The sequence below is a fragment of the Sarcophilus harrisii genome, chromosome 1 (assembly GCF_902635505.1).
Source record: "Sarcophilus harrisii chromosome 1, mSarHar1.11, whole genome shotgun sequence".
Lineage (NCBI taxonomy): Eukaryota > Metazoa > Chordata > Mammalia > Dasyuromorphia > Dasyuridae > Sarcophilus > Sarcophilus harrisii.
In genome coordinates, this window is record NC_045426.1 from 669,980,311 (window position 1) to 670,005,485 (window position 25,175).

Consider the following 25,175-nt stretch of genomic DNA (forward strand, 5'->3'; position numbering starts at 1 on the left):
TTGAAAGTAAAATAATTTAGATAGTATTAGGAAAGAAGGAAGAAAACAAGTTTTTATTAAACTTCTATTTCAGTCTTTTTTTTTTTTTTTTAACTATATTGGCTTGGTCTATCTTTAATATTTCTACAGCTCCTTAAGTCTATCTCATGTTTTACATACATAATGCATACATACATTCATACACATATATAATGAAATTTCTTTCTCTCTTCCTGTTTGATTTGATTGGTCAATATAAATATTGATTTATATGTATTTATTTAATAATCTTCAATTTCATTGAAACAAGTTAACTTTTTCAATCAACTCTTTTGGGTCCTGACATTCCAAGAACAAATTAGATATGCTAAGGAAAGGAAGCTTTGAGGGGTCTGACTCCAAAAGGCAAAGAGAAAGGTCTTATATGGACTTTATAAAGACAGCAACTCTCAGAGCCCAGCAGAGATCAACAAATACATAAGGGGAAATTCATGAGAACTTTAAGAGCAAAAGGCTCATAGTAACCAGATGTCATGATATGTTACCTGTGTTCTCTGAGACTCATGAGTCTCACTACCTATGTTCTCTCAGTTTGAGATTACTTGGGCTTGATTTTTTTGGCAGGAGGAGAATATACTAAAGCTTTCTGGGGAATGTCTTGATTGTAATGTCTTACATTAGTAAATACCTTTAAAAAAATCTAATCAATTCTATTTGATAATGAGCATAGAGTTGGGACAGCAGAGTGTGATTGTTGAGTCCGAGTTCAAATCTGGCCTGATGAACTCACTAGCTGTGTGACTTTAGGCATGTGATTAAATATTCTCTGTCTCAGTTTTTCATCTATAAATCTCACCTTCCAGTGTTGTTGCAGGGATCAAATGAAATATTTTTAAAGTGTTACATAAGTGTTGGTTATTATTATTATGGGGGCAAATGAATGGAATTTCTAAAAACATGCCTTAGTTTTTCTTCTAGAGATAACTTAGTGATTAGAATATTAGACCTGAGTTCAGGAAAACCTGAATTCAAATCCAACCTTAGACACTAACCGTGTGACTCTGTAGCATCCTTCTGCCTGAGTTTCCTCAATGATAATATATACATCATAAAAGCACCTACTTCCTCTGGGTATTGGGAAGATCAAATGAGACAATATTTTAACAGTGTTTTACACAGTGTTTAGAGCCTATGCTAAATAAATGCTTGTTTATTTTCTTCCAGAGGGGAAAACACATGAATACAATTTGGGGAAGAGCCAGCAGAGAGGTTCAAATAAGAGTCACAGCAGGATAAAAAGTTCTAATCACAAAGTTGAGTCAAATGCCTAATTACAGAAACACGCGTCCAGCTGGGGTCTGTCACTCCCACCTGAAAGAGTATGTGAGCACGAGCTCTTCAGACCTGGGACCCTGGCAGGTGCAAAAACTGAGCAGGAACTCATCAAAGAGTGTGCACCGGCAGAGAACAAGCAGGATGCTGCCACTAGAGGGCGAATGGAGGCCATTTGCTTCACCCTTCTGTCTGAAGGAGGAGCAGACCTACTTAAATGATGAGAACCTGGTTTCATTTTTTTGGAGCCCCATTTGTGAGCATGAAGTCAATTGCTGCTCATCATCTATTAATTCAGGGCTATCCTCATGTTTGGCTCTCGTGCCAGGGACTGCGTTCAGAGTAGTCAGTCTGGATTCTCTTCCCAACCTCATGGCCCAGTAAGATCCACTAATGAAAAAAGGCCTGGGCTGGAAGACCCGGATTCTAATTCTAATTCTAACTCTAACCCTTACTTTCTGGTGAAACTTCAAGCAAATTTCTTTCCTTTCTCTTTGGCTCTGTAAAGTAGAGATCAAAATCTCTGTGCTATTTCCCTTCCCTGAAAGAAGCATAAAATGGCTGTAAAACAAACACTGTACAAAAATAGTAACTGTTATAGCACTTATAATTAATAGTATTATCATTATGCACCTTCCCCCCATTTGCTCCTCCTCATTCTAAATAGATTGCACAGGGAAATTATAGTAGAGTTGTTTCCTTGGAAGAAGAGGTTGGGTTGCTGCCATTCAGGAGTATGAGAGGGGTGAGATGATGAAGTTCATGAGGCTCTTAGATTTTTTTGGCTACCCTTTTGGGGGCGGCAAGCTCATAGATTCGGGGAGATGGCTCTGCCCTCATAGCAGCCATTGAGATATAGTAGGGATCATGGCCTTCGTTGTAATCTTTCCTCTCTTTAGGCTTGGCCAAATACAGAATCCGCTTACTGGCCACAGCATTCTTGGTTCCATGTGAGATCACCCAGGAGCAAGGCTTGTCATAGGTGTAGTTATTGGCAAGTATCTTGGGCACTGCAAAAGCAGACAAGAATTGGGTTAGTTTGGGGCATAACTGGGTAGACTAAAGGAGGAAGATTTAAGGAAGTGTGCATTTTGGAATGTAGAATTTCGAGCTATATTGTTGAATCAGTTGGGAGGGACTTTGATACTTGATTTGTCCAACTCTTTCATTTTTCAGATGGAGAAATTGATGGGGGGAGGAGTTGAGGGATTGACCAAGGTCTCAGTTTCTTCATCTGTAAAATGGAGGGGTTGAACTACATGATTTGATTTTCTAAGGTCAAATGAGTAATAAGCAAAGCAGCAACTCCGACCCAGATTGTCTGACTTAAGACTGGAGGAAATGAAGGTGAGGAAGGAGAGTGTTTAAAAAATGAGGAATAGCTAGTGCAACAATAGGGAGACAAGTGATGGAGTATCATGCAGTGTGAGGAACAGCAAGAAGGTAAGTGTGGGGCAACTGTATGGTGCAGTGGATAAAGCACTGGCCCTGGAGTCAGGAGGACCTGAGTTCAAATCTGGTCTTAGACATAACACTTCCTAGCTGTGTGTCCCTGGATAAATCACTTAACCCCAATTGTCTTGCCAAAAAAAAATCATGATGAAATTAGAAAGGTAGATTAGAAGCTAAGCAGAAGAGTTTATCAACTCTATCAAGAAGATAAAAGGAAGTTATTAGACTTTCTTGAGTTGGTGATAACAGACTGCCCAGAATTACCCTAGTAGTAAATGTCTGAGGCTGGATTTGAATTCAAGGAAGAGTCTTCCTGATTATAAAACAGCACTCTATCCACTGTGCACTTACCTGCCTTAGACTTAAACTTTAGCAAAAACCACTTGGGATGTATTCCAAAAGGGATGGACTTGAGGCAAGGATATCAATTGGACGGTGATTGCCATGGTGCAGGTAGTCATAGTAAGGGCCTGAACTACCAAGGTGCCCATATGAGTGAAGAGGAGGGATACATGTGAGAAGACGTCAGGGAGGGGAAGCAGAAACAACAAGATTTGGTAACGGAACCAATAGGGTGAGTGGGAGTGAGATATCAGGGATGACGCTGCAGTTTTGAATCTGGGTGAGGGGCTGCTGGTATCCTTGACAGATGTAAGAAGTTGCACAATTCCATTAATGGATCCACCACAAGTTTATTATCTAAAATCCATTGGGCCTTTCTTGCTGTTAGGCATTCTCCTACTCTTCCTGACCAACCCTGTTTTTTTTCCCTTCTGAGACTATTCTAAATATTCTTTTCTTCACAAATCATTTATGTCACCCCCTTCCCCCTCCTTTTCAGCAGAGGATCTTGTCCTATTTTAACAAGAAAAGAGAGATCATCCATCATGAACTTTCTCTTCACTCTTCCCCCACCAGACCCTGATTTCTTTCCTTATTTCCTTTAATAGTAGAGGGCACCATCGTCTTTCATGTTAGTTAGGCTCAAAAACTCACACTCATCCCACATATCCACTCTCATGCCAAGTCTTGTTTTATTTCTGTCTTCACAATATGTCTATCTCACATCTATCCCCTTATGTCCATTCATTCAGTCACCACTCTGGTAGTGAAAGTTCCCTTATTAGATCACAGTCTATTCGCTTTCTACCTTTTCATCTCCCTTGCTCTACGTTCATACAAGGATCCAATCCCCCAGATTCTTAGTTTTCTCCCAGGCCATCAACCCTTCACTAACCACTCTCTCCTCTTATCCCCATTTTGAATCCTTCGTGAACTAAATAAACTTTACATGTCCTCTTCTCCCAGTCTTTGACCCCCTATTCATATTACCCATTATGACATGCCTTGGATAACTCCCACCATCCATTGTTTTCATTTCTCCACATATGCTGCTAAATAGACATGGAAAAAATCATAAAACTTTTGTGAGTGGGTCTTCTATAAATTTAGATTGCACATAACCTCAATTGGGCCCTCCCTGCTGCTGGGCAATCCGGCTACACTCTCCTAATTCACTATCTCACATTCTATAGTGGTTCTTCCAAATCTTTTTCATTTTTCATGAAATCTTCCCTGGCTCCCCTTTCCTGACCCTTTCAGGTAAGAACTTTGCCTCACATTTTACTAAAGAAAAAAATAAGGCTATTTGCCATAGCTCCCTCTTCTCCCCCTCCTCATCTCACATCACCCAGATGTTTTCTGCCACCCTCTCAGTCTCAATGCTTATCTCACAGGAAGCCCTTCTCTTTAGCAGGGCTAATCCCTCCAAATGCTCAAATGATTCTATTTCATGCCGTCTCTTCCAAGAAATTGCCATCTCTATCACATCCACTATTCTTTTCATCCTCAATTTCTCCCTAATAGCTGCTTCCCTACTACCTACAAAAATGTCCATATCAAATGAAGTGAGCAGAACCTGAAGAAAATTGTTCACAATAACCACAACATTGTGTTATGATCAGTTATGATAGATTTCTCTCTTCTCAGCAGTGCAGTGATCTAAGACAATTCCAATAGACTTGTGATGGAAAATACCATCCACATCCAGAGAAAAAACAGTGGAGTCTAAATGCAGATCAAATCATACTATTTTTACTTTTTTCCCTTTCTCGTGATTTTCCCCTTTTTTGATTTTTCTTTTACCACATGACTAATATATTTTAAATATATTTGTATATGTATAATTTTTATCAGTTCACTTGCTGTCTTGGGGAGGGGGGAGAGACAGAAAGGAAGAAGAAAAATTTAGAACTCAAAAAAAATCTAATAAAAATTAGCATTGAAAACTATTTTTATGTATAATTAGAAAAAATACTATTAAGAAATTTAAAAACAAACCCAAAATGTCCATATCTCCCTCATCCTCAGAAAACACTCCCTTGATTTTTCCATTCCTCATAGCTAACATCCCTTATCTCTCTTCCCTTTGGTGGCTAATCCCTATGAGGCCAGAACTTTCCCTCTTCTGTGTTAACCCCTTACAATCTGGTTTCTGATTTTATTATTCCACCAATACCACTTTCTTCAAAATTACCTATGATGCCTTAATTGCCAGATCCAATGGCCTTTTCTCTGTCCTCATTCTCACTTTCCTTTGTGCAGTATTTGACACTGCTGACCACCATCTCCTTCTTGATGCTTTCTTCTAGGTTTTTGAGAAATGGATCTCTTAATTCTCCTCCTACTAGTCTGACCATCCCTTCTTAGTTTCTTTTGCTGGATACTCATCCAAGTTATGACTGCCAACCATGGATATCCCACAGAGTTCTTTTCCATGTCTTATTCTTTTCTCCTTTATACTTGTTCACTTGGTGATTAGCTCCGATGGATTCAATTATCATCTCTATGGTTATGATTCTCAAATCTATCTAGCTCTAAGCTTTCTACTAACTTACAATTTCACATTATAAAGATCTCAAAATAGATAACCTCTAGACATCTTCAACCCAACATGAGTAAAAATTGAATTTTTATTTTTACACCCAAATCCTCCCCCTTCTAAACTCTTCTGTTACTGTTGAGGGCAAAACTATTCTCCCACAAATCTCTCTCCATTCCAATTCGATCTTCATTCAAATGCCAACCTGAGTTTCCTAAAAAGTTCAGATCTGACCATTTGTCTTCTGTACTCAACCAATTCCGATGGCTTCCAAACAGCTTCAAGATTATATAAAATCTTCTATTTCCATTCAAAGACTTTAATAACCTTCCCCCATCTCTCACCTTTCCAGTCTTTTTACAGCTTACTCTCCTACAGGTGTTCTTTAATTCAGCAAAAATATCATCTCACTAATCCTTCCATTAAGATTGCATCTTTTAGCTCCAGACATTTTCTTTGGCTGTCTCCCACGCTTAGAATTCTCTTCCTCCTCATCTCCCCCTCCTGGCTTCCCTGGTTTCCTACAAGTCTGAACTAAAATCCCACTTTCTGTGTACAAAAAGCCTTTTTTAATCCTCCTTAAATTCACTGACTTTCCTCTCTTGTTATCTCCTATTTGTTCTATTTGTGTGTGTGTGTGTTTGCTTGTTGTCTCCCCATTAGATTGTTACCTCCCCAAGGTATCTTTTGCCTTTCTTTATCTATCCAGTGCTTGGCCCAGCACACAGAAGGCACTGTATAAATGCTCACTAATTCAGTGATTGGTGCAAGCCCTCATCACCTCCCTCTTGGAATATTCTGCTGAGTCTTCCTGCCTTAAATCTTTTTTTTACTCCATCCTTCACTCTGCTGCTAAAGTGATCTAACCTTGTGTGTAAGTTTGAGCATCTCACTTCACTACTCTAAACTCCAATGGTTTTTTATTGCTTCCAGTATCACCACCACAAACAACAGTAACAATAGCTAACATTTATACAGCACTTACTATGTGTCAGGCACTGTGCACTTCGCAACTATTATTTCATTTGGTCCTCACAAAAATCCTGAGAGAGAGATGCTATTATTCCATTTTATAGCTGATGAAACTGAGGCAAGCAGAGGTTAATTTCTGACACTGAGATGTGAACTCAGGTCTTCTTGACTCCAGGCCATTCTATTTGACTCTTAATGCTCTTCACAGCCTGTCCCTCTCCATCTTTAAAATGTTCTTACACCTTATTCAAACTCTACCTGCCCTGTCCACACCCAGTATCCTCTCCTATTTTCTGCCATGCACTGATTTTCTTACTGTTTTCCTCACAGTACACTCCATCTCCAGACTCCAGGCATTTGCCCTGCCTATCCCTCATACCTGGAATGCTCTCCCTTCTCACCTCTCATTCCTGATTTTCCTGACTTCCTTCAAATCTCAGCTCAAAGACTCTTAGTTCCCAGTTCCATACCTAAGAAACACTTGACAAGATCTCCCCCATTTTCTCTTTCTTTGCTTCAATCTCTGGTGAGGTCCTTCTTTGAAGTAAAAAGCCTCTGTCCTTTAAAAATAATTCTAATTTTTTTCTTTTTACCACTCTTTTCCATTTTACAGGGTCTGTTGTTCTCCTTCCAATTTTATCCTTAAATGCTTCCAGAATGATTTGGCTTAGTCTCTCTCCATATTCCCTATAAAGTTTTCATACTGCTTCTGAGCTTTTATTTTAAACCAATGTTTCTTTGACATCCACATCTCTCAACTTGGTAAGTCGATCAAATGTTTGCTGGCTGAGGTAATTTTCCAACTTTTTTTGGTGTTCTCATCGTTCATCTTTTCAAAGAGAATTTGCGAACCATCCTTCCATTTAGTGGCAACTTTTTTCTGTCTTCTGTTTTCATTTATAGCAAGAATGTCAACACTGATATGATTCAGTCTCTCCATGGTTTAGTCACTCCATCACTGGATAAAGAGCTCTTATTCAGAGTCTCAACAGCTGTTAATGTTTATAGATTGTCCAAAACTTATGTGATTCTTAAGTGTCTGCTGCCTCCTTTTCTCAACATTGCCGAAGTGGAAGGGGGATGCACAAATAGAAGCTGTTTTGTATTTTTCTTTTTTTCATGGGTTATATTACGTTTATTACCAAATGTCCAGAGTAGTGGTAATAGTCTATTTTGTACAAAAGTAGGCTGGTCTTTGGAAAACAGATAGGGTCTATTATGGGAACCATAATCAAAACCTTTTTGGCTATTAAGGGGATGCCCATCAATTGGGTAATGGCTGGTTAAATTTATTTTGTATAAATATAGTGGAATGAGATTGTGTCATAAGAGATGAGGTACAAGATAGGTTCAGAGAAACCTGGGAAGATTTGTATGAATTGATGCAGAGTGAATTGAGTAGAACCAGAAGAACAATTTATATAGTAATCACAACATTGTAAAGACAAACAACTCTGAAGGACTAAGAACTCTGTTCACTACAATTATCAATCACAATTCCAGAGAACTTTTGATGAAATATGCTGCCCACCTTTTGATAGAGGAATGCTAAACTCAAGGTGCAGAAAAAGATAATGCTTCTGGACATAGACAATGTGAGAATTTATTTTATGTGACTATGTATATCTGTTCCTTTACCCCTTTTTAAATTAGGGGAAGTGACAGGGAGAGAAAATAAATGTGTGTTAATTATAAAACAAAATAATATAAGGTAGGAGGAAAAACAGACCCTTCCTATGATGGTAGAATCTGTCAAAAATTACATTTGGCTAGCATATCCTTTAAGAATCCAGGTCACCTCTTTGACATGATAAAGCTTTAGAATTGAACTTTCTGGGCCTATTTATAAGAAGAACAGAAATGACAATAATAACTTACATTTCTATGTGTTTATGAAATATTATATAATAATATATCATATTATTCGGGGCTGCTAGGTAGCACAGTGGATAGAATGCTAGGTCTGGAGTTGGGAAAACCTGAATTCAAACGTGGCTTCAGACACTTACTAGCTGTGTGATTTGGGCAGGGTGGACTCTGTTTGCCTCAGTTTCCCCACTGGCAAAATGAGCTAGGAAATGAAATGGAAAACCACTCTAGCATCTTTGCAAAGAAAACCACAAATGGGGTTATAAAGCATGATATAAGACAACAACAACAAAATACTATTGTGAAGGAAAGAATTAATTCCTGATGGTGGAGTCTGAGGCACTAAGTAAGGTCAGTGGAAAGGGGTGACATGAGGAAGAAGGTTAGTTCCTACTAGAAAGGCTGGTGGACAATATAAGCTTTCTCCATTTTTTCCCTCCCAAGTCTCAGCTTCTTCTCTCCCCTAGAATTAGAGGGGAAGTGAAACAGAGTTGCTAGTAACTGGAAACATTTCCAATGTAGGCAACCTACTAGCCAAGTTGTAGATCCGGTTGAAGTCTGGAGAACGCTTATTAGCAGCCTTTGGATCAAGGAACCAATCAGTATTCGACAGGCTTTTGCTTTTGGGGGTTGCCAGCTCCAGGGTCCGAGATTTGGCTTGGGGTACCTGTGTTGCCTTTGATACCTGGATCTAGGGAAGGGAAGGAAGGAAGGAGGAGGAAAGCAAATATGTGATGTGGGGAAGGGGCTGACTCGTTCCATCCCTCTCTCTCCCTCCCGTCTGCTCACTTTAACGCGCAGATCTAGAACATCATTCAGGCAATAAACATCATACACTTACAGCAGTTATTCTTAACAGATGCCTGGGTTACAAAGAAAGGCAAAAACCAGTCCCCTCCCCTCAAGGAGCTCTCCTCATAGGGGAGTCACCATACAAACCGCTGTGCAAACCAGATAGTTATGGGATATATTGGGCTTAGTCTCAGAGGCAGTCACTAAAATTGAGGACTAGGAAAGACTTCTTGCAGAAGGTGGCTCTTGAGCTGAGACCTGAAGGAAGCTGGGGAAGCCACAAGGTAAGGGGGAAGGGTTTTCCCAGTTAGAATTAGATAAGAAATAACTAGGATTATTTAAGGAGGGAGCTTGTCTGCAGATCCAGAGATGGATACAATCTCTTTCTGGCCCATTTGAACTTGGAGATCCCAGATATAAACTGAACCTGGCTTTGCCACATCCTGCCCATGTTACCTCAAATAAGTCACTTAAGTGCCAGGCTTCCACCTGTTACTTTTAGACAGATCTAACTATTGGGACATATTTTTCCTGACGTCTAAATCCATCTCCATCATTGTTCCTGTTTCTGCCCTCTGTGACCAAGCTGAACAAGTCAGGAAAAAAATCCCAAAACTAAGAGGAGAAATGTTTTCCATATGACAGCCCTCCCAATACTTGAAGATGACTATTCTGTTACTCCTAAATCATTGTTTTCCAAGCTAATTTCAGCTAATCATCATGGGACAAAATCCTTTATTATCATCCTACATAACTACATTGGAAATTATCCAGTTTGTCTATGTCCTAGCTAAAATGTTCAGCCAGAATGGGATAGCCTATTTCAGATGTTATGACTGGGGCAGAGAAAAAGAAAACAGTGACCTTCTCATTTTTGGAGATTAGCCCAAGATTTCATTAGCTCTTTTTGGCTATTACATCGTGTTGATTTTTGTTGTTCTTATGTCCTGCGTCTTTTGTCAGCAAAAGTAAATCAAGTCAGGTCAAATCAACAAACATTTAATATCTACTATGTTCCAGGTATTGTGCTGACTGGGGAATTACCTCCCCCTCAAAAAAGCCCACTCTTTTTCTCAATAACTCCTGTCTACCCATGCTTTTCCCTTCCCTCTTGATCACATTAAGTTAAATGTTTTTTAATTCAATTATGTGACTTTCTATTTATGACTATTAAATTTCATTTTATTGGATTCAACCCAATGCATTCTTGCTTGTCCAGAGCTATTTATATTCTGAATCCCCATTGTCTGAGGGAGGTTGGATTAGATGATTTCTAAAGTTCCTTTTGACTCTAATAATACTAATAACTAACATTTATGTAACATTATATACCAGGCATGTGGTTAAACATTTTGCAGTTATTGCCTCATCTGTTTCTCACAAGCACTGGGAAGCAGGTGCTAGCATTATTGCTATTTTACAGTTGAGTAAATTGAGGCAAACAGTTAAGTGACTTGCCCAGAGTCACACAGCTAGTAAATTCATAAGGCCAAATTTGAACTCTGATCTTCCTGAATCCAGACTCAGCCTTCTGTGCACTATAGGGCTACTTTGCTGCTCTGTCTCTCTGTTTAGATCTTGCTTATAAGCTCGATGTCATTTGTATATTTGATAAGCTTTCATTCAATCCTTGATGAAAATGTTAACACAGGACCAAAAACCAGCTAATGAGGCATCGTATCCCTCCCTCTGAAATGCCTTTGCATCATTAATAACAACAATGGGCCTAGCCATCAAATAGTTCTGCAGTTCTACAACTATCTTTTCTCCTACATAAATATGTGACTTTGTCAAAAACTTTCCTAAAATATATCTATACTATTCTTATGATCTACAAGTCTAAACTAATTTTGATGGAATTTGGATTTTGATTTCCTTTTCTTATGTTGTCTGATTCGTCATGATCCCATTTGGGGTTTTCTTGACAAAGATACTGGAATAGTTTGCCATTTCCTTCTCCAGTTCATTTTACAGATGAGGAAATTGAGGCAGAATTAAGTGACTTGTCCAGAGTCACACAACTAGTGTGTGTCTGAGGCTAGATTCGAACTCAGGAAGATGAAATCGGCCCGATTCAGATGGAGTCAGCCTGACTCCAGTTCTAGGGCTCTATGCTATTCATTAATCATCTTTTTAATATAGCATGGGGCATTTTGCATACTGCTAAATATACAGGAAGAAATTCTGGATTGGTGGAACGTTTGCATGAAGGCTGAGTGTTTGCGAGAGCTTCGTAAAAGACAGAAATTCTTCTTTGAGAAAGGAATCATCTGGACCTCTAGCATCTCTTTGGCACTGACTACATACATAGCTGAAAGTCAGTCTTTGAAAGTTTTAGACATACAGAGGTAGCTGCTTCCTCAATGAGTCTCTGATTTCCAGCTAAAGACTAAGGGAAAATTTCTCCCTGATTGAGTGAGTAGTGGATTTCTCTTGGTTGAGATGACATTTCATCTCATTTCCATCTAAACAACTCATTCATTCTTGGATATTTTCTGATACGTTCTCATTGGTACAACTTCAGTTTTTGTTTGCTGTTTCTTGGAGAAATGAATTTACTTGTTCTTCACTATTTGGGACAGGTTTGCTTTTTTTTTTTTTAATCTAAATCTTGGTTGGAAGAATTAAGCGCTGACATAAGTTTTTGTAACTCTCCCTCTTCAAGGGCAACTGTTAAGGGAAACAAATTTTTTTTGAACTTTTGTACTTCTAGACAAACAATATTTAGAAAGGATAGATAAATATGGTTGGTCTGGTCCCTCTTGGAGACAAAATGAGAATGTCCAGCCTGTCGGCACTCTAGGGGCTTGCCTGCCCTTCCATTACCAGCTGTCATGCTGGCTCTCCTCCTTTCTTCAGAAGTGGTTCAGAGTTCATCTTCTGCTTCCCATGAGCCACATTTTGTTAACCCATGTGGATAGACAAGCTAGGTAACCCACACATATCTTCTTTTTTTTATTATTATTATAGTAACTTTTTATTGACAGAATCCATGCCAGGGTAATTTTTTTACAACATTATCCCTTGCATTCACTTCTGTTCCGATTTTTCCCTCCCACCCTCCACCCCCTCCCCTAGATGGCAAGCAGTCCTATATATATTGAATATGTCCTAGTATATCCTAGATACAATGTATGTGTCAGATCAAACAGTTTTCTTGTTGCACAGGAGAATTGGATTCAGAAGGTAGAAATAACCGGGAAGAAAAACAAAAATGCAAACAGTTTACATTCATTTCCAGTGTTTTCTTTGGGTGTAGCTGCTTCTGTCCATCATTGATCAATTGAAACTGAATGAGGTCTCTTTGTCAAAGAAATCCACTTCCATCAGATTACATCTTCATACAGTATCGTTGTTGACGTATATAATGATCTTTTGGTTCTGCTCATTTCACTTAGCATCAGTTCATGTAATTCTCTCCAAGCCTCTCTGTATTCATCCTGCTGGTCATTTCTTACAGAACAATAATATTCCATAACATTCATATACCACAATTTACCCAACCATTCTCCAATTGATGGGCATCCACTCAGTTTCCAGCTTCTAGCCACTACAAACAGGGCTGCCACAAACATTCATGCACATACAGGTCCCTTTCCCTTCTTTAGTATCTCTTTGGGGTATAAGCCCAGTAGAAACACTGCTGGATCAAAGGGTATGCACAGTTTGATAACTTTTTGGGCATAATTCCAGATTGCTCTCCAGAATGGTTGGATTCGTTCACAGCTCCACCAACAATGTACCAATGTCCCAGTTTTCCGCATCCCCTCCAACAATCATCATTATTTTTTCCTGTCATCTTAGCCAATCTGACAGGTGTGTGTAAGTATCTCAGAGTTGTCTTAATTTGCATTTCTCTGATTAATAATGATTTGGAACACTCTTTCATATGAGTGGTAATAATTTCAATTTCATCATCTGAAAATTGTCTGTTCATATCCTTTGACCATTTGTCAATTGGAGAATGGCTTGGTTTCTTATAAATTAGAGTCAGTTCTCTATATATTTTGGAAATGAGGCCTTTATCAGAACCTTTAACTGTGAAGATGTTTTCCCAGTTTGTTGCTTCCCTTCTAATCTTGTTTACATTAGTTTTGTTTGTATAGAAGCTTTTTAATTTGATGTAATCAAAATTTTCTATTTTGTGATCAATAATGGTCTCCAGTTCGTCTTTAGTCACAAATTTCTTCCTCTTCCACAAGTCTGAGAGATAAACTATCCTATGTTCCTCCAATTTGTTTATAATCTCGTTCTTTATGTCTAAATCATGGACCCATTTTGATCTTATCTTGGTATACGGTGTTAAGTGCCACACATATCTTCTATGGAAACACATTTTAGAGATACATTCTCAGATTTCACCAAGAACTGAAGTCTAGCTCACTGACATATTGTTTGCAGTGTCTGTTCTGTTCTTTTCCTTTTTTTTTCTTTTTAAATCAAGATGTGAATCATTTTCAGGTCTGTACAAGTACCTCTCCTCTTCTCTTCTTCCGACTTATATTGGGTGAGCTCTTTCCTGGAAGCATTTCAAACCCAATCATCACTGCTTGAAGGTGAAAAAGTTGCTTCCTCCCCAGAGGGTGCAGTTCTTTTTCTTCAGGAAGAGTTTCTTATCTGTGTTTTAAACATAAATGTACAGCAATCCTCCTTCTTTCTTTACTCCTATTACTTTCATGACCTAACAACTTCTTGTTGGCTATCACAGCAAAGCTGTTCCTATATAGTGTTATAACTGCCCTAAGAATTTTGGGACTTTCTGTTTCTCCTCTTCTTCTCTCCTTTTTTCTTTTCCTTTCCTCTCTTTTCTCTTCTCTCTTCTTTCTTTTCCTCTCTTCTTTCTCTCCTCTTTTTGCTTCTCTCATCTCTATCCTTCATCTTTCTCCTTTTCTCATCTCTGTCTCTGTTGTCCTTCTCTCTCTCTCTCTCTCTCTCTCTCTCTCTCTCTCTCTCTCTCTCTCTCTGCCTTTTTGTCTCTGTCTGTCTTTCTCAGCCTCTGTCTTTCTGTTTCTCATCTTCTCCTCTCCTTCCCTCTCTTCCTTTTTCTCTTCCCCTTTCTCTTTCCATATATGTGCTTATGTATATTTATATGTATTCACAAATATGTATCTACACACACTTAAAAAAGGAAAACTTTATTCTTTTTTGTAATTAAGAAAATATCAGAGGCATTTATTTTCCTGGCTCATTTACCTTCTCTTCAGGTAGGGGCATCTCCTTTCCTTTTGGGTTTGGGTTTGGATACCAATCCCCTGTCTGTAACAGAAATACAAATATTTCACACTCTACACAGATATCTGCTCTTCATACTTTCTGGAAATGAGAAAGTCTGTCCCTTATTGTTCTTAGAAGTAGTTCCCCTAGAGAACTCTCCACTCAGTAATGACCTTATATCCTCAGGACTCACATAATGGGTTGTATATCTCTAACAAGCTCCTCTGAAACATTCCATATTATTAACAGTTTTCTGTATTCGTGTCTTATTGTCCTAGTAAACTGGGAGCTCCATGAGGGAAGGGACCGAGTCTTATCCAAATTTTGTTTCTTCCCTCCCCAGTCATTGGGGATCCAATACATAATGGGTAATTACATAGAATGAGGCTCTGCCATCATTCAGTATAACTCCAGGAATAGAACCTGGGTACTAGGAGCTTGTAATATCCTCTGGCATCCTCCCTCCCATGGTGTGATGATCGGGAATGGAAGGAGATGGTGACCATCCCAGAAGGGCCCGGCAGGGAGAGGGCAGTGAGGAGACATGTACCTCAGAAGAATCCACAACCCAGATGTTGTTCCGAATCTTTGGATACGCAAGCACTTTCAGACGAGGAGAAGCTTTGGCCTCCAGGGATGCTCGAGAAATGGGCCAAATGGGTGTGGACCTGAGACAGGGAGGATCAGCCCCCAGGGAACATCACAACAGAGAGCCTTCCTCCTCTCAGTGCTCCTGGGTGCATCTGCCTGGCTGAGATCTGCCTCCCTTCCCTCCTCCCCAGCAGGGTCAGCTGTCCATTCTCAGTTTGGGACATGGACCAGGCATTTCTCTTGGAGGTGTGCCGGGGCACAGACCGCCATACTCCATACACACACTGTAGGGTGGAGCTGGGAGGGGGCTCGGGGCTGAGGCCAGTGCGGCATCTCCCACTTTCGGGGCAAATAACTTTAAGTTTGGGAAATGATGAAGTGTCAGTCCTTTTCTGGTGCTTATGGGTAAGAGCAGGTGATAGGCTCTGGGTGGCTAAGGACATCTCCAAAAGGTTATCTTAGAAAGGCTCCAAGAGGAAGCAGTGGGATCTCCAGCTTCACCCTCCCCCTTCTGATATGTTGACTGGACTCTAAGGAAAGCCCTGGCTCCAGTTATCCTCAATTAATTACCGGCCGGAAGAGGCTGAGTCTTGAGTGCTTCCTTTCAAGGGCCTGAGCACATCAACAATCACAGGGCTCCCAGACTAGAATTTAGATGCTGGCTAGAATCATACTACAAGGATGGTCAGTGCTGGAGCAGGAGTGGGGCTTAGAATAAAGAGTGTCAAGGCTGGGAGGGCCCTTAGAACCCAGGAGGTCAGGGCTGGGAGGGCCCTTAGAACAGGGGATGTCAGGGCTGGGAGGTCCTTAGAACGTAAGAGGTTAGAGCTGGGAGGGCCCTTAGAACATAGAATGTCAGGGGTGGAAGGTCCTTAGAACATGGGATATTAGGGTTGGAAGGGCCTTTGGAACCCAGGATATCATCAGAATTGTGAGGGTCCAAAGAACTTGAAATGTCAAGGCTGGGAAGGATCTTAGAATCCAGGAGGTCAGTGCTGGCAGGGCCCTTAGAACCCAGCATTTCAGGGCTGGGAAGGCCCTAGAACACAGAATGTTAGAGATGGGAGGGATTTTAAAACAGAGTGTCACAGCAGAAATCAAAGTTGATAGGGGCTTTGGAACACAGGATGTTAGAGTTAGGAGGGCCTTAGAATCCAGAGTGTCAGAGGTGGGAAGGATCTTAGAACACAGAATGGGATAATTGGGAGGACCTGGGACATTGGTCCTTACGACTTCTCATCTCTAAAATTAGGGGGATTATACCAAATATTCTATAAGGTGCTTTCTATTTCTAATACTCTATGAGACTAGTCTGTAGCACTGAGAATGTCAGAGCTGAGAGGGACCTCAGAAGCCGTCTTTTTGTCCCTTCAGATTTTTTCCAGCTTTGCCTAGGATTCCAGATGAAGCCGGGAGGAGCAGTGCTGGGGGGAGGGGGGGAGAGTGGAGGGGTGGGCAGTCTGCCTTTATCTTCTGTCGTCGTCGATACTGCCCCTTTTCAGCCCTCTTACCTGCTTTCATTGTAGTAGGTTGAATAGAACCGTTTGGGTCTAGAGAGCTCTTCAAGTCTTGGCGTCACAACTACAAATAAAATTAAAAAACAAACAGTTCATGAATTAATCCTACATCCATCTGACAAGTAGGAAGTGACAGCTCTTAAATGGCCCCTTGTCTTGCACAAGAGGCACCTTCCTGAAAAAGCTGCCTTTAAATCAAATCCAATTCAAAACATAGGCAGGAAATGTGGAATCATGGAATGGGAGGGACCTCTAAATAAAGACTACAGAACGTCAGAACTTAGACCCTAGGATATAGAATGTCAGAGAAAGGAGGGACCCTAGCACAGAATGCCTCAGAACACATAGGTAGGTCCTTAAAACAGACTATCAGGTCTGAGAGGGACTTTAGAACATGGGACACAAGAGTCAGAACATGGACAGACATTAGAACCCAGATAAGGAATCTTAGACATAAATCACCAAAGCCAAACACTTCATTTTATGGGTGGGAAAGGGAAGAGGACATTCAGCCCATAAAGTAGTTTGACATTATGTCCTGGGATACATTTACTTCTGTAACCCATTGTGGTCACTGGGCTTTTCCTGGGTCCACATGGCTGTCCAGTGGGCAGGGGAGAAAAGAGACCAAGTGCACAGATGGAAGAAGAAAAATGGGTATCGGAGGAGATAATGGGTAAAGAAGTGGGGCACAGAACATAGACTCGACTTACTAGGAGAAGTCACACTGAGAGTAGTATCTGGTTGTATCTTATCTGTCCAATATACTGAAGGCCTGGAAGAAATCAAGGGATTTCATGGATTTAAAGGATCTATAGCTGAAAACAACCTCAGATCTAATCTAGCCCATTCCTTCCTATTTTATATATGAGGAAACCAAGACCCAGAAGCCTGAACTGTCCCCATTTTACAGATGGAAGAAATTAAGTGACTAGAGGCTGAGATCTTTCCATCCTTCTCCCTATTCCTCAGTGACACTCCTGGTCAAGTCCATACCTGTCTACTACGATCTGATGGTTGACTTTGGGCTTGGCCAGTTCATTGATCCTGTGATGGCATATTCTGCGCTGTCGAGAGCCATGGTGAGAATGATGATTACTCTTCTTCCATGTCTGAAGCTCAGTGACGATGACGTCTGGCATTTCATCATCTTGTAGGGAAGGATGTGAGAGGAGCTCCCTTGGGAAGAACTTGGTATTAGGATTGAGGGCAGAAGAAGGCTGTAGAGGGTGCAAAATTAGGGACACAAACCCAGAAGGGGGAGTCATGGAAAGGTCCCTAAATTTGGAGTCTGAGAACCTTGGGCTCAAAACCCAATGCTGCCATTTTGTTACCTTTTGTGACCTTGAACTTTTCCTTTGGGACTCAATTCCCATGGGGGGGGGCACTCCATTTTAAGGTGAAGGTATTGAACTAGATGGTCTCTAAGGATCCTTTGGAGTCACATAGTCTGAGTTTTATTCAGTTTGTAAAACCTTCAGAGTTATAGAGTATGGATTCTGAGATCTCAACCATCTCTGAGATTCTAGGATTTTTTTGGGTTCTGTGGACAAAGGTCTCTTTCTAGCTTCTGACATTCTGTGGGCTAAAGTTCCTGCTTTGTACTCAGATGCCCTTCGTGCTTTAATGCTATTCTAATAGCCTTTGCTACTCTATGAAGCTGTAAAATGCCCAACATGGATTGAGCTGTCCTAGTTTGCTCCAGGGCAAAGTTTCAGGGAAAGTTTCTATGAATAATAATCAATGAATCTATTAATTAATATTTTCCATTTTATTAATAATAAAGATCATTAACATTAATCAATAAGTATTAATATTATTAATTGATTAATTAAATTAAATTGATTAACTACACATAGTTATAATTAATTATAACTGATTATATAAGTTATATAATATACATATTACTTAAGATCATTAACATTAATCAACAATAATTATCAATATTATTAATTATTAATTTTATATTAATTATAATTACAATATAATAATTAATATAGTTATAATTACATATGATTACATAATATGTAATTAATTGATCAATTAATATCAAAATCAATAATGATTGATAGCCTTTACACCTATCTGTGCTGTTGTTCAGTAGTTTTCAACTCTTGATGACCCCATGGATCATATTGTTTATTTGTTGGTTTGGTTTTTTTTTTTTTGGCAAAGATACTGGCATGGCTTGCCATTTCCTTCCTCAGCACACTTTACAGATGAGGAAACTGAGGCAAACAGATTAAGTAACTTGCCCAAAATCATTTAGCTTAGGTCATTGAACTCAGGTCTTCCTGGTCTTAGGACTAGTGCTCTTATCCACTGAGCCACCTAACTGCTTCCTTTGCTTTTCTGTACATCTTCTCACTTGAGGGCCTTTGTCTTTCAACTATAACCTTCAGAATGTATCCCCACCAAAATCTGTCTCCTACTTTCTCCACCTTCTCCTCTCAAAACATCTATTAAACAATCATGTGCCAGGCACCGTGCTAGGTGATAGGGATACAATTGTCCCTACTTTTACAGTTTACCTTCCTCTTCTTCCCCCTTTCTCTCCCCCTTTTCTACTACCACCTTCTCCTCTCTCTTCTTCTCTTCTGCCTTCTCTTCTTCCTCTTTTTCTTCTCTACCTTCCTCTTTCTTCTTCCACATCTACTTCCTTCTCTTTTCTTCTCTCTTATCAGCCTCTCCTATTCTTTCCCTTCTTCTTCAGATCACTACCCTTGAATGTCATTGGTCCTTTTTAGAGAAAGAAGAACAAACAATAACAACTACCCAATCAAAATTCTGTAGCTGTTATCTACCTACTGGATACTCTTCTTCCTCGAACACAGAATTTCTTCCTTAACTCCTACTCTCATACTTGGGAATTTCAACATACATATTGATACTCTCTCAAACGTTCTAACCTATTTCTTATTTCCCTGAACCTACTCCCCCACCCCATCTTAGCCACATTCAAAAGTGGCCCTACTCTTTGTTATTCAGTCGTGTCCAATTCCTCATGAACTCGCATGGGATTTTCTTGATGAAGACACTGAAGTGGTCTGACATTTCCTTCCCCAAATCATTTTCCACATGAGTAAACTAAGGCAAACAGAGTGAAGTGAGTGACCCAGAGTCACACAACAAGGTTTGAACTCAGGAAAATGAGTCTTCCCAACTCTGAGCTCAGTGCTCTATCCACTGTGTCATCTCACTGCCCCTACTTATCATACCATGCATCAATTCCAAGCTGATGAGCAATAAGTGCATTTCAAAAAGCAGGCTGGATTTTCCTCAAAAAAAGAAGGAAGACAGAGAGTTGGGAGATGGACTTTTGTGTGAGGAACAGAAAAAAGGTCAGTTTGGCTGAATTTTGGATTGGGGAGGGGGAATAATTCATAGTGAGGCTAGAAAGATTAGTTGGGCTCAGTTTGTAAAGAGCCTTAAGAGCTAAAAGATTGTATTTTATCCCAGAGGTAATAGGGAGCATTTGGAGGTGATTGAGTAGGTGACACAGTCAGATCTGCATGTAATTACATTGGTAGCTTGATGTACACAGTGGACTGGAGGTATGAGAGCCTTGAGGCAGAATGATCCTTCAGGAAGCTGCTGCAAAAATGTAGGCAAGAACTGGTTGAAGTTATTATTGTTCATCAGGCAAGAGGTGATGATAGTCTTAATTAAGGTGATTGTCTGTGTGAATAGAGAAGGGGTCAGATGTAAAATATGTTATAAAGGTAGAAATGAAAAAATATGACAAACAGTTGGGTATATGGAGTGAAGGGATAAACATAAATCCTCAGATTTATACATTTGGGATACTGGAAAAATGTTGATGCCTTTGAGAGAAACAGGGAAGTATGGAAGAGGAGTGAGTTTTGGGGAAATGATGAGTTCTGTTTTGGACATGTTGATGTTTAATGCACATCTGGTTCAAACTATCCAATAGATAGTTAAGAATACAGGGCTTAAAAGAGAGTAAAGCTAAATAAATAGATATGGGATTCATTTGTACAGAGATGATAACTGAATCCATGGGAGCTGATGAGAATGGAGAAGTAGGTAGATAGATAAATCGATAAATAGATAAAATATTAAGGGCTTAGTATGTGTCAGGCACTTCGCTGAGCTGAGGATACAATCACACTAAAATAATAATAAGATCATCCTAATTCTCTTTTTTTCCTTTATGTTTTCTTTTATGACCTCCTTTTGGGGGTTTTCTTTTTTCATTCTGTTTTTAAATTTTTAAATAAAAAAGTTTTAAATAATATATTTTTATTTTCAAAATATATGCAAAGATGGTTTTCAACATTTACCCTTGAAAAACCTTGTGTTCCATATTTTTCTCCTTCCCTACCCCCACCCCTCATAGATAGCAAGTAATATCTTATGTGTTAAACTTATGCAATTCTTCTACTCTATTTCCATATTTATCATGCTGGACAAGAAAAATCAGATCAAAAAAGAAAAAATGAGAAAGAAAAAACAGCAAAAAAACCCCACAACAACAAAAAGGTGAAAATTCTATGTTGTGATCTATATTCAGTCCCCATAACCCTCTCTCTGGATGCAGATGTTTGTCTCCATCACAAGAACATTGGAACTGGCCTAAATCAGTTCATTGTTGAAAAGAGTCATGTCCATCAGAGTGATCATCTTTATTCTCAAGGACCTTACATACTAATAGCTTGCCAAATGTCACAGTGGTTAAGAGGGTTGGTTCTGAAGTCAGGATGGCCTGAATTCAAATCCAGCCTCAGACATTTACCATCTCTGTGAGCCTGGGAAAGTCACTTCACTTTACTTACCTCAGTTTCTTCAACTGTAAAGTGAGGATATGACATATACATACACATATAAATAAAATATGCATATATATACACACACATATATACATATATATAATATATATACTCTGAGGAGTTGTTACAAAGCTCAAATGAGATGATATTTGTAAAGTATTTGGCATATACTAGGTGTTATATAAATGTTTAGACTTTCTAATGAGAGAGATAGCATATAAACAAATAGGTATATACAAAATACAGAATAAAAGAAAGGTAACTTAGAGGAAGATTGGGGACACTCAGGCGCTGTCCTGAAGAGATGATGAAAGTCTTCTCTAGCAGGTGACTGTGAGTGGAGAGACTGGTATAATAGAAGAGATCTTGTTTCCATCTCCCAAAAGTAGAAATAAGATTTGACAACTGATTGGGAAAGTAAGATGGAGAGAACAATGAGTCAGGAAGTACCCTGAGGCTTCAAACCTGGGGAAATGGGACAGGAGATGACCTCTACAGTAATAGAGAAGTTTGGAATCCAGGAGAGTTTGGGGAGGAAAATATTGAGTTCTATTTTGGGCACTTTGAATTTAAGATGCTTACAGGGTATATACCATAGAAAATATACAATGAAATGTCTAATCGGTAAGTTAGTTAGGATTGGAGTTTTTGAGAAAGATTGGGAGGAGAAGCCAGACAGAGAGCAGTGTCACAAAAGCTCTGAGTTAAAAAAAAAGTGGGCAATAGTGTCAGAGGCTATAGAGAGATCAGGAAGGATGAAGACTAAACAAAGACCATCAGATCTGCCACTTAAGAATCATTGATGATTTTGGAGAGAATAGCTTCATGATTAAATTATCATTCAAAAAAGTCAAGAAGTTATTAGCTACTTTGCTTTTAGTGGAAAAAATTTTAGCAGATGCCTTAATAATCATAATTAAGAAATATTTATTAAACACCTACTATGTGTCAGCTGTGATGCATTGCTGTAACATGCTTCTCTATCTTACAGAATTCTTTTGAGCAGATTGACTACCTCTGTAGAACATAAATCCTTTCGATCCTGCCTATTTTGTCTCTGAACTCTTTGGAAACTGTTCTTCTCAAATCTGGGTTGCATGGAAGCCTGCCCTTCTTTTTGCTCTTTCCCTATGACAAATTCACATTGCTCCAAAGATTCTGTCATTATCACCCTAGTAACCAGTTCCTCCCTACCAGTGAAGATCACATCCAGAAATGAAGCTTTCCTTGACAAAATGAGCATTAAGTCAAATCAAGACACTTGTAGCTTCTCTGCATTTGGGTAAAAGGACAGTAATAGCAAATGTCCAGACAATAAAAGCCCCTCGTCATTCCTCTTCATTACTCAGCTGTGCCCTTCCCAAATTTATGATTGCTTCTTTCTGCTCAAGGGATCTATAGTATAATTCGGTGCCCCAAAACCTTTGTCTCTCTATCCAATTCTCTTCCACTATGTTTCACCACTCTAAATTCCTGTATTTTCTCATATTCTCAATATAAAATGCAAATCCCACCTTGCCTTTTATTAGTCTTGTTTCTTTGAATATGATATATCTATCAGAGCCTTAAAAGTCTATAAAAGGCCTTAAAAGTCAAACAGAAGAGATTGTATTTTATCTGAGAGGTAATAGAGAGTTACTGGAAATGATTGCATAGGTAAGTGATACAGTCAGATCTGCACAAAATCATGTAGCTTGTGTGTATAGAATGGACTGGAGCTATGAGAGATTATCCAGAGTCATACTGCAGTCATGGGTCTCATCCCACCAAGTCTCACCGATGCCTGTGAGATCAAATTTGCCTCCTTACATAAGGATATCTAATTAATTTTGCATCTTGTTTATCCACATATTTGTCTGCAGAGATTTGAAACCATGAGTGTTATTGCTGTGTTTTCCTGGATTTTGTTTCCTGTGGACCTTTGGGTGTTTTAAGAATGATTCTTCATTCTACATTGTAGTTATTCTCTGTGATATCTGCCTTGATGGGTAGACGCAAACTCCTTTCTAGTTTGAAACCAATCTGTATCAGAACTGGAGTTCAAATCCAGATGATAGGATTAGAGTCATTGCTTTAAAGCTGACAGTTTTTAGAAATTATCTGGTTCAATGACTCCATTTTACAGAGACCCAGAAATATGAAATGGTTTGCACAAGGTCATATATATAGTAGATAAGTGGCTGAGCCAGGATTTGAACCTATGACTTCTTGACTTAAGATTAATGTTATTTCCATTATACCAAGTTGCCTCCTATTATTCCACTAATGGGGCTTCATCCTAAAAGCTGGATGAAAAGAAGGAAGCAGACACTTCCTCAAATTTATGATCAGGGATAGGGCCATTTGGATCATCCAAATATTTGGATTTTAAAGCTGAATATTTTTTTATCCTCTTTCATCCTCCCCTCCCCATTCTTTTCATTTTTATCCAGATATTTAAGACAATGTGGATGAAGATGAAGTCTACATCTCTTTTCTCCTCCCTTATCCCTTATTGGAAAGGGAAGGGATGAGGTTGTTCATTCATCTTCCTTTCACCCTTCCCCATCCATACCTTTCTGCGTCATTTATCATATCCTCCAAGGGGAGCCTGTCTTCCAAAGGATAGTCTTCCAGCTCAATATCCCCTACTAAGGACCCATGGCATGGGAGGTTGGACAAATTATCTTGATGGATCCCTTCCATTTTCTCTCCCTGAAGTGCTTATTCTCTTCTTTAAAGAACCTCTTTTTTTTAATCACTCCTTCCTCTTTTTCTTCCGTCTTTCCCTACCCACCCCCCCCTTAGGCACTGGCCACAAGTCCTAAGGCCCCAGTGGAAGCATTTGGTCACCGTGGAAACAAGGAACACTAAACTGGTTACCATGGAAACCCTGGTAGCTGTCTCATCTTCTATGGACAAGAGTAAGAGGTTGGGAGCCAGAATGGGTTAGAGTAGGCTCAAGAGGAATTTAGGGTAAATCGTTTAAAAATGGTTTAGGTTTCAAATAATTTACTTCTCAGTTCCTTGCCTTCCCCCCAACCAATGAATTTAGTTGGAAGGAACTTAAGAGATCATTGAGTCTGACCCATTCACTTTTACAAAGAGGAAAACTGAGGTCTCTAAAATCCAGTCTTCCTTCTATTGTTCTGAGCTCCAACTAACACTTTTTTCAATCAGTAAGGTGGTCACCCACTCCAGTTCAGCAGCCAGTAGCCCGTAATAGTTTCTCCCTTATATTGTAGCTCTTGATGGACTCCTGCTTGGACTACTGCAGTTAATTCCGAGTCACAATCACTGCTTCCAGTAAATGCTTTTCCTGAAACAGGATTTATTTTATTCTTGGACTTTTCTCTAATGAACCATATCAGTAATCATCCTTCTCCTCCCTCCTCCCATTTCTCCAGGGCTTTCCTCTTCCTATCCCTGGAAGGGGAGGAAGGAGGACAGTTGCAAAATCACAGCATTTGAGTGGAAAGGAACCTCAGATGCCAATTAGTCCAGCCTATATCTGAACCAGTCTCCCCCACAACCACAATTATGCTGGTAAATGGTTAACAGCTGGCTTTCTGCAAAGAGGGACGCATTTCACTTAAATCTGCGTCATTCATATTTTCTCCATCACTTTCTAAGGTCTAATCAATCAATAAAATAATCAATGCAGCCCTGATTTGTAGCATTTGCCGATTTCAGAAGTGTAAATACTCACGCTAAAAATTTTGCAATTGGCTTTCAAGACCCCATTACAGTTTGGCTCCTCCCCATATTCTCAGCTTCATCATCCTTCCAGCCTGGAAAGGGCAGGGC

General features: G+C 39.5%; 1 protein-coding gene across 1 annotated transcript; it reads right to left on the reverse strand.

Moving 5' to 3' along the window:
• Positions 1-1,900: 1,900 nt before the first annotated feature.
• On the reverse strand, positions 1,901-24,215 carry THEG (theg spermatid protein). Its single transcript, XM_031948256.1, has 8 exons — positions 23,944-24,215; positions 17,596-17,778; positions 17,313-17,374; positions 16,594-16,663; positions 15,042-15,159; positions 14,471-14,533; positions 9,017-9,176; positions 1,901-2,321 (listed from the first exon to the last, which is right to left on the reverse strand). The coding sequence occupies exons 1-8, from the start codon at positions 24,072-24,074 to the stop codon at positions 2,083-2,085; spliced, it is 1,026 nt and encodes a 341-aa protein (XP_031804116.1). The 5' UTR covers positions 24,075-24,215; the 3' UTR covers positions 1,901-2,082.
• Positions 24,216-25,175: the final 960 nt, after the last annotated feature.

What these genes read in the sequence shown, in the direction of transcription:
- THEG (XM_031948256.1), bottom strand. Translation starts at nt 24,074, where the DNA reads ATGGAAGGGATCCATCAAGATAATTTGTCCAACCTCCCATGCCATGGG. An exon ending in CATCAGATCGTAGTAGACAG is followed by an intron (nt 17,375 to 17,595) that starts GTATGGACTTGA and finishes GATTTCTTCCAG; the next exon opens with GCCTTCAGTATATTGGACAG. An exon ending in ACCTACTACAATGAAAGCAG is followed by an intron (nt 15,160 to 16,593) that starts GTAAGAGGGCTG and finishes TCCCTGTCTCAG; the next exon opens with GTCCACACCCATTTGGCCCA.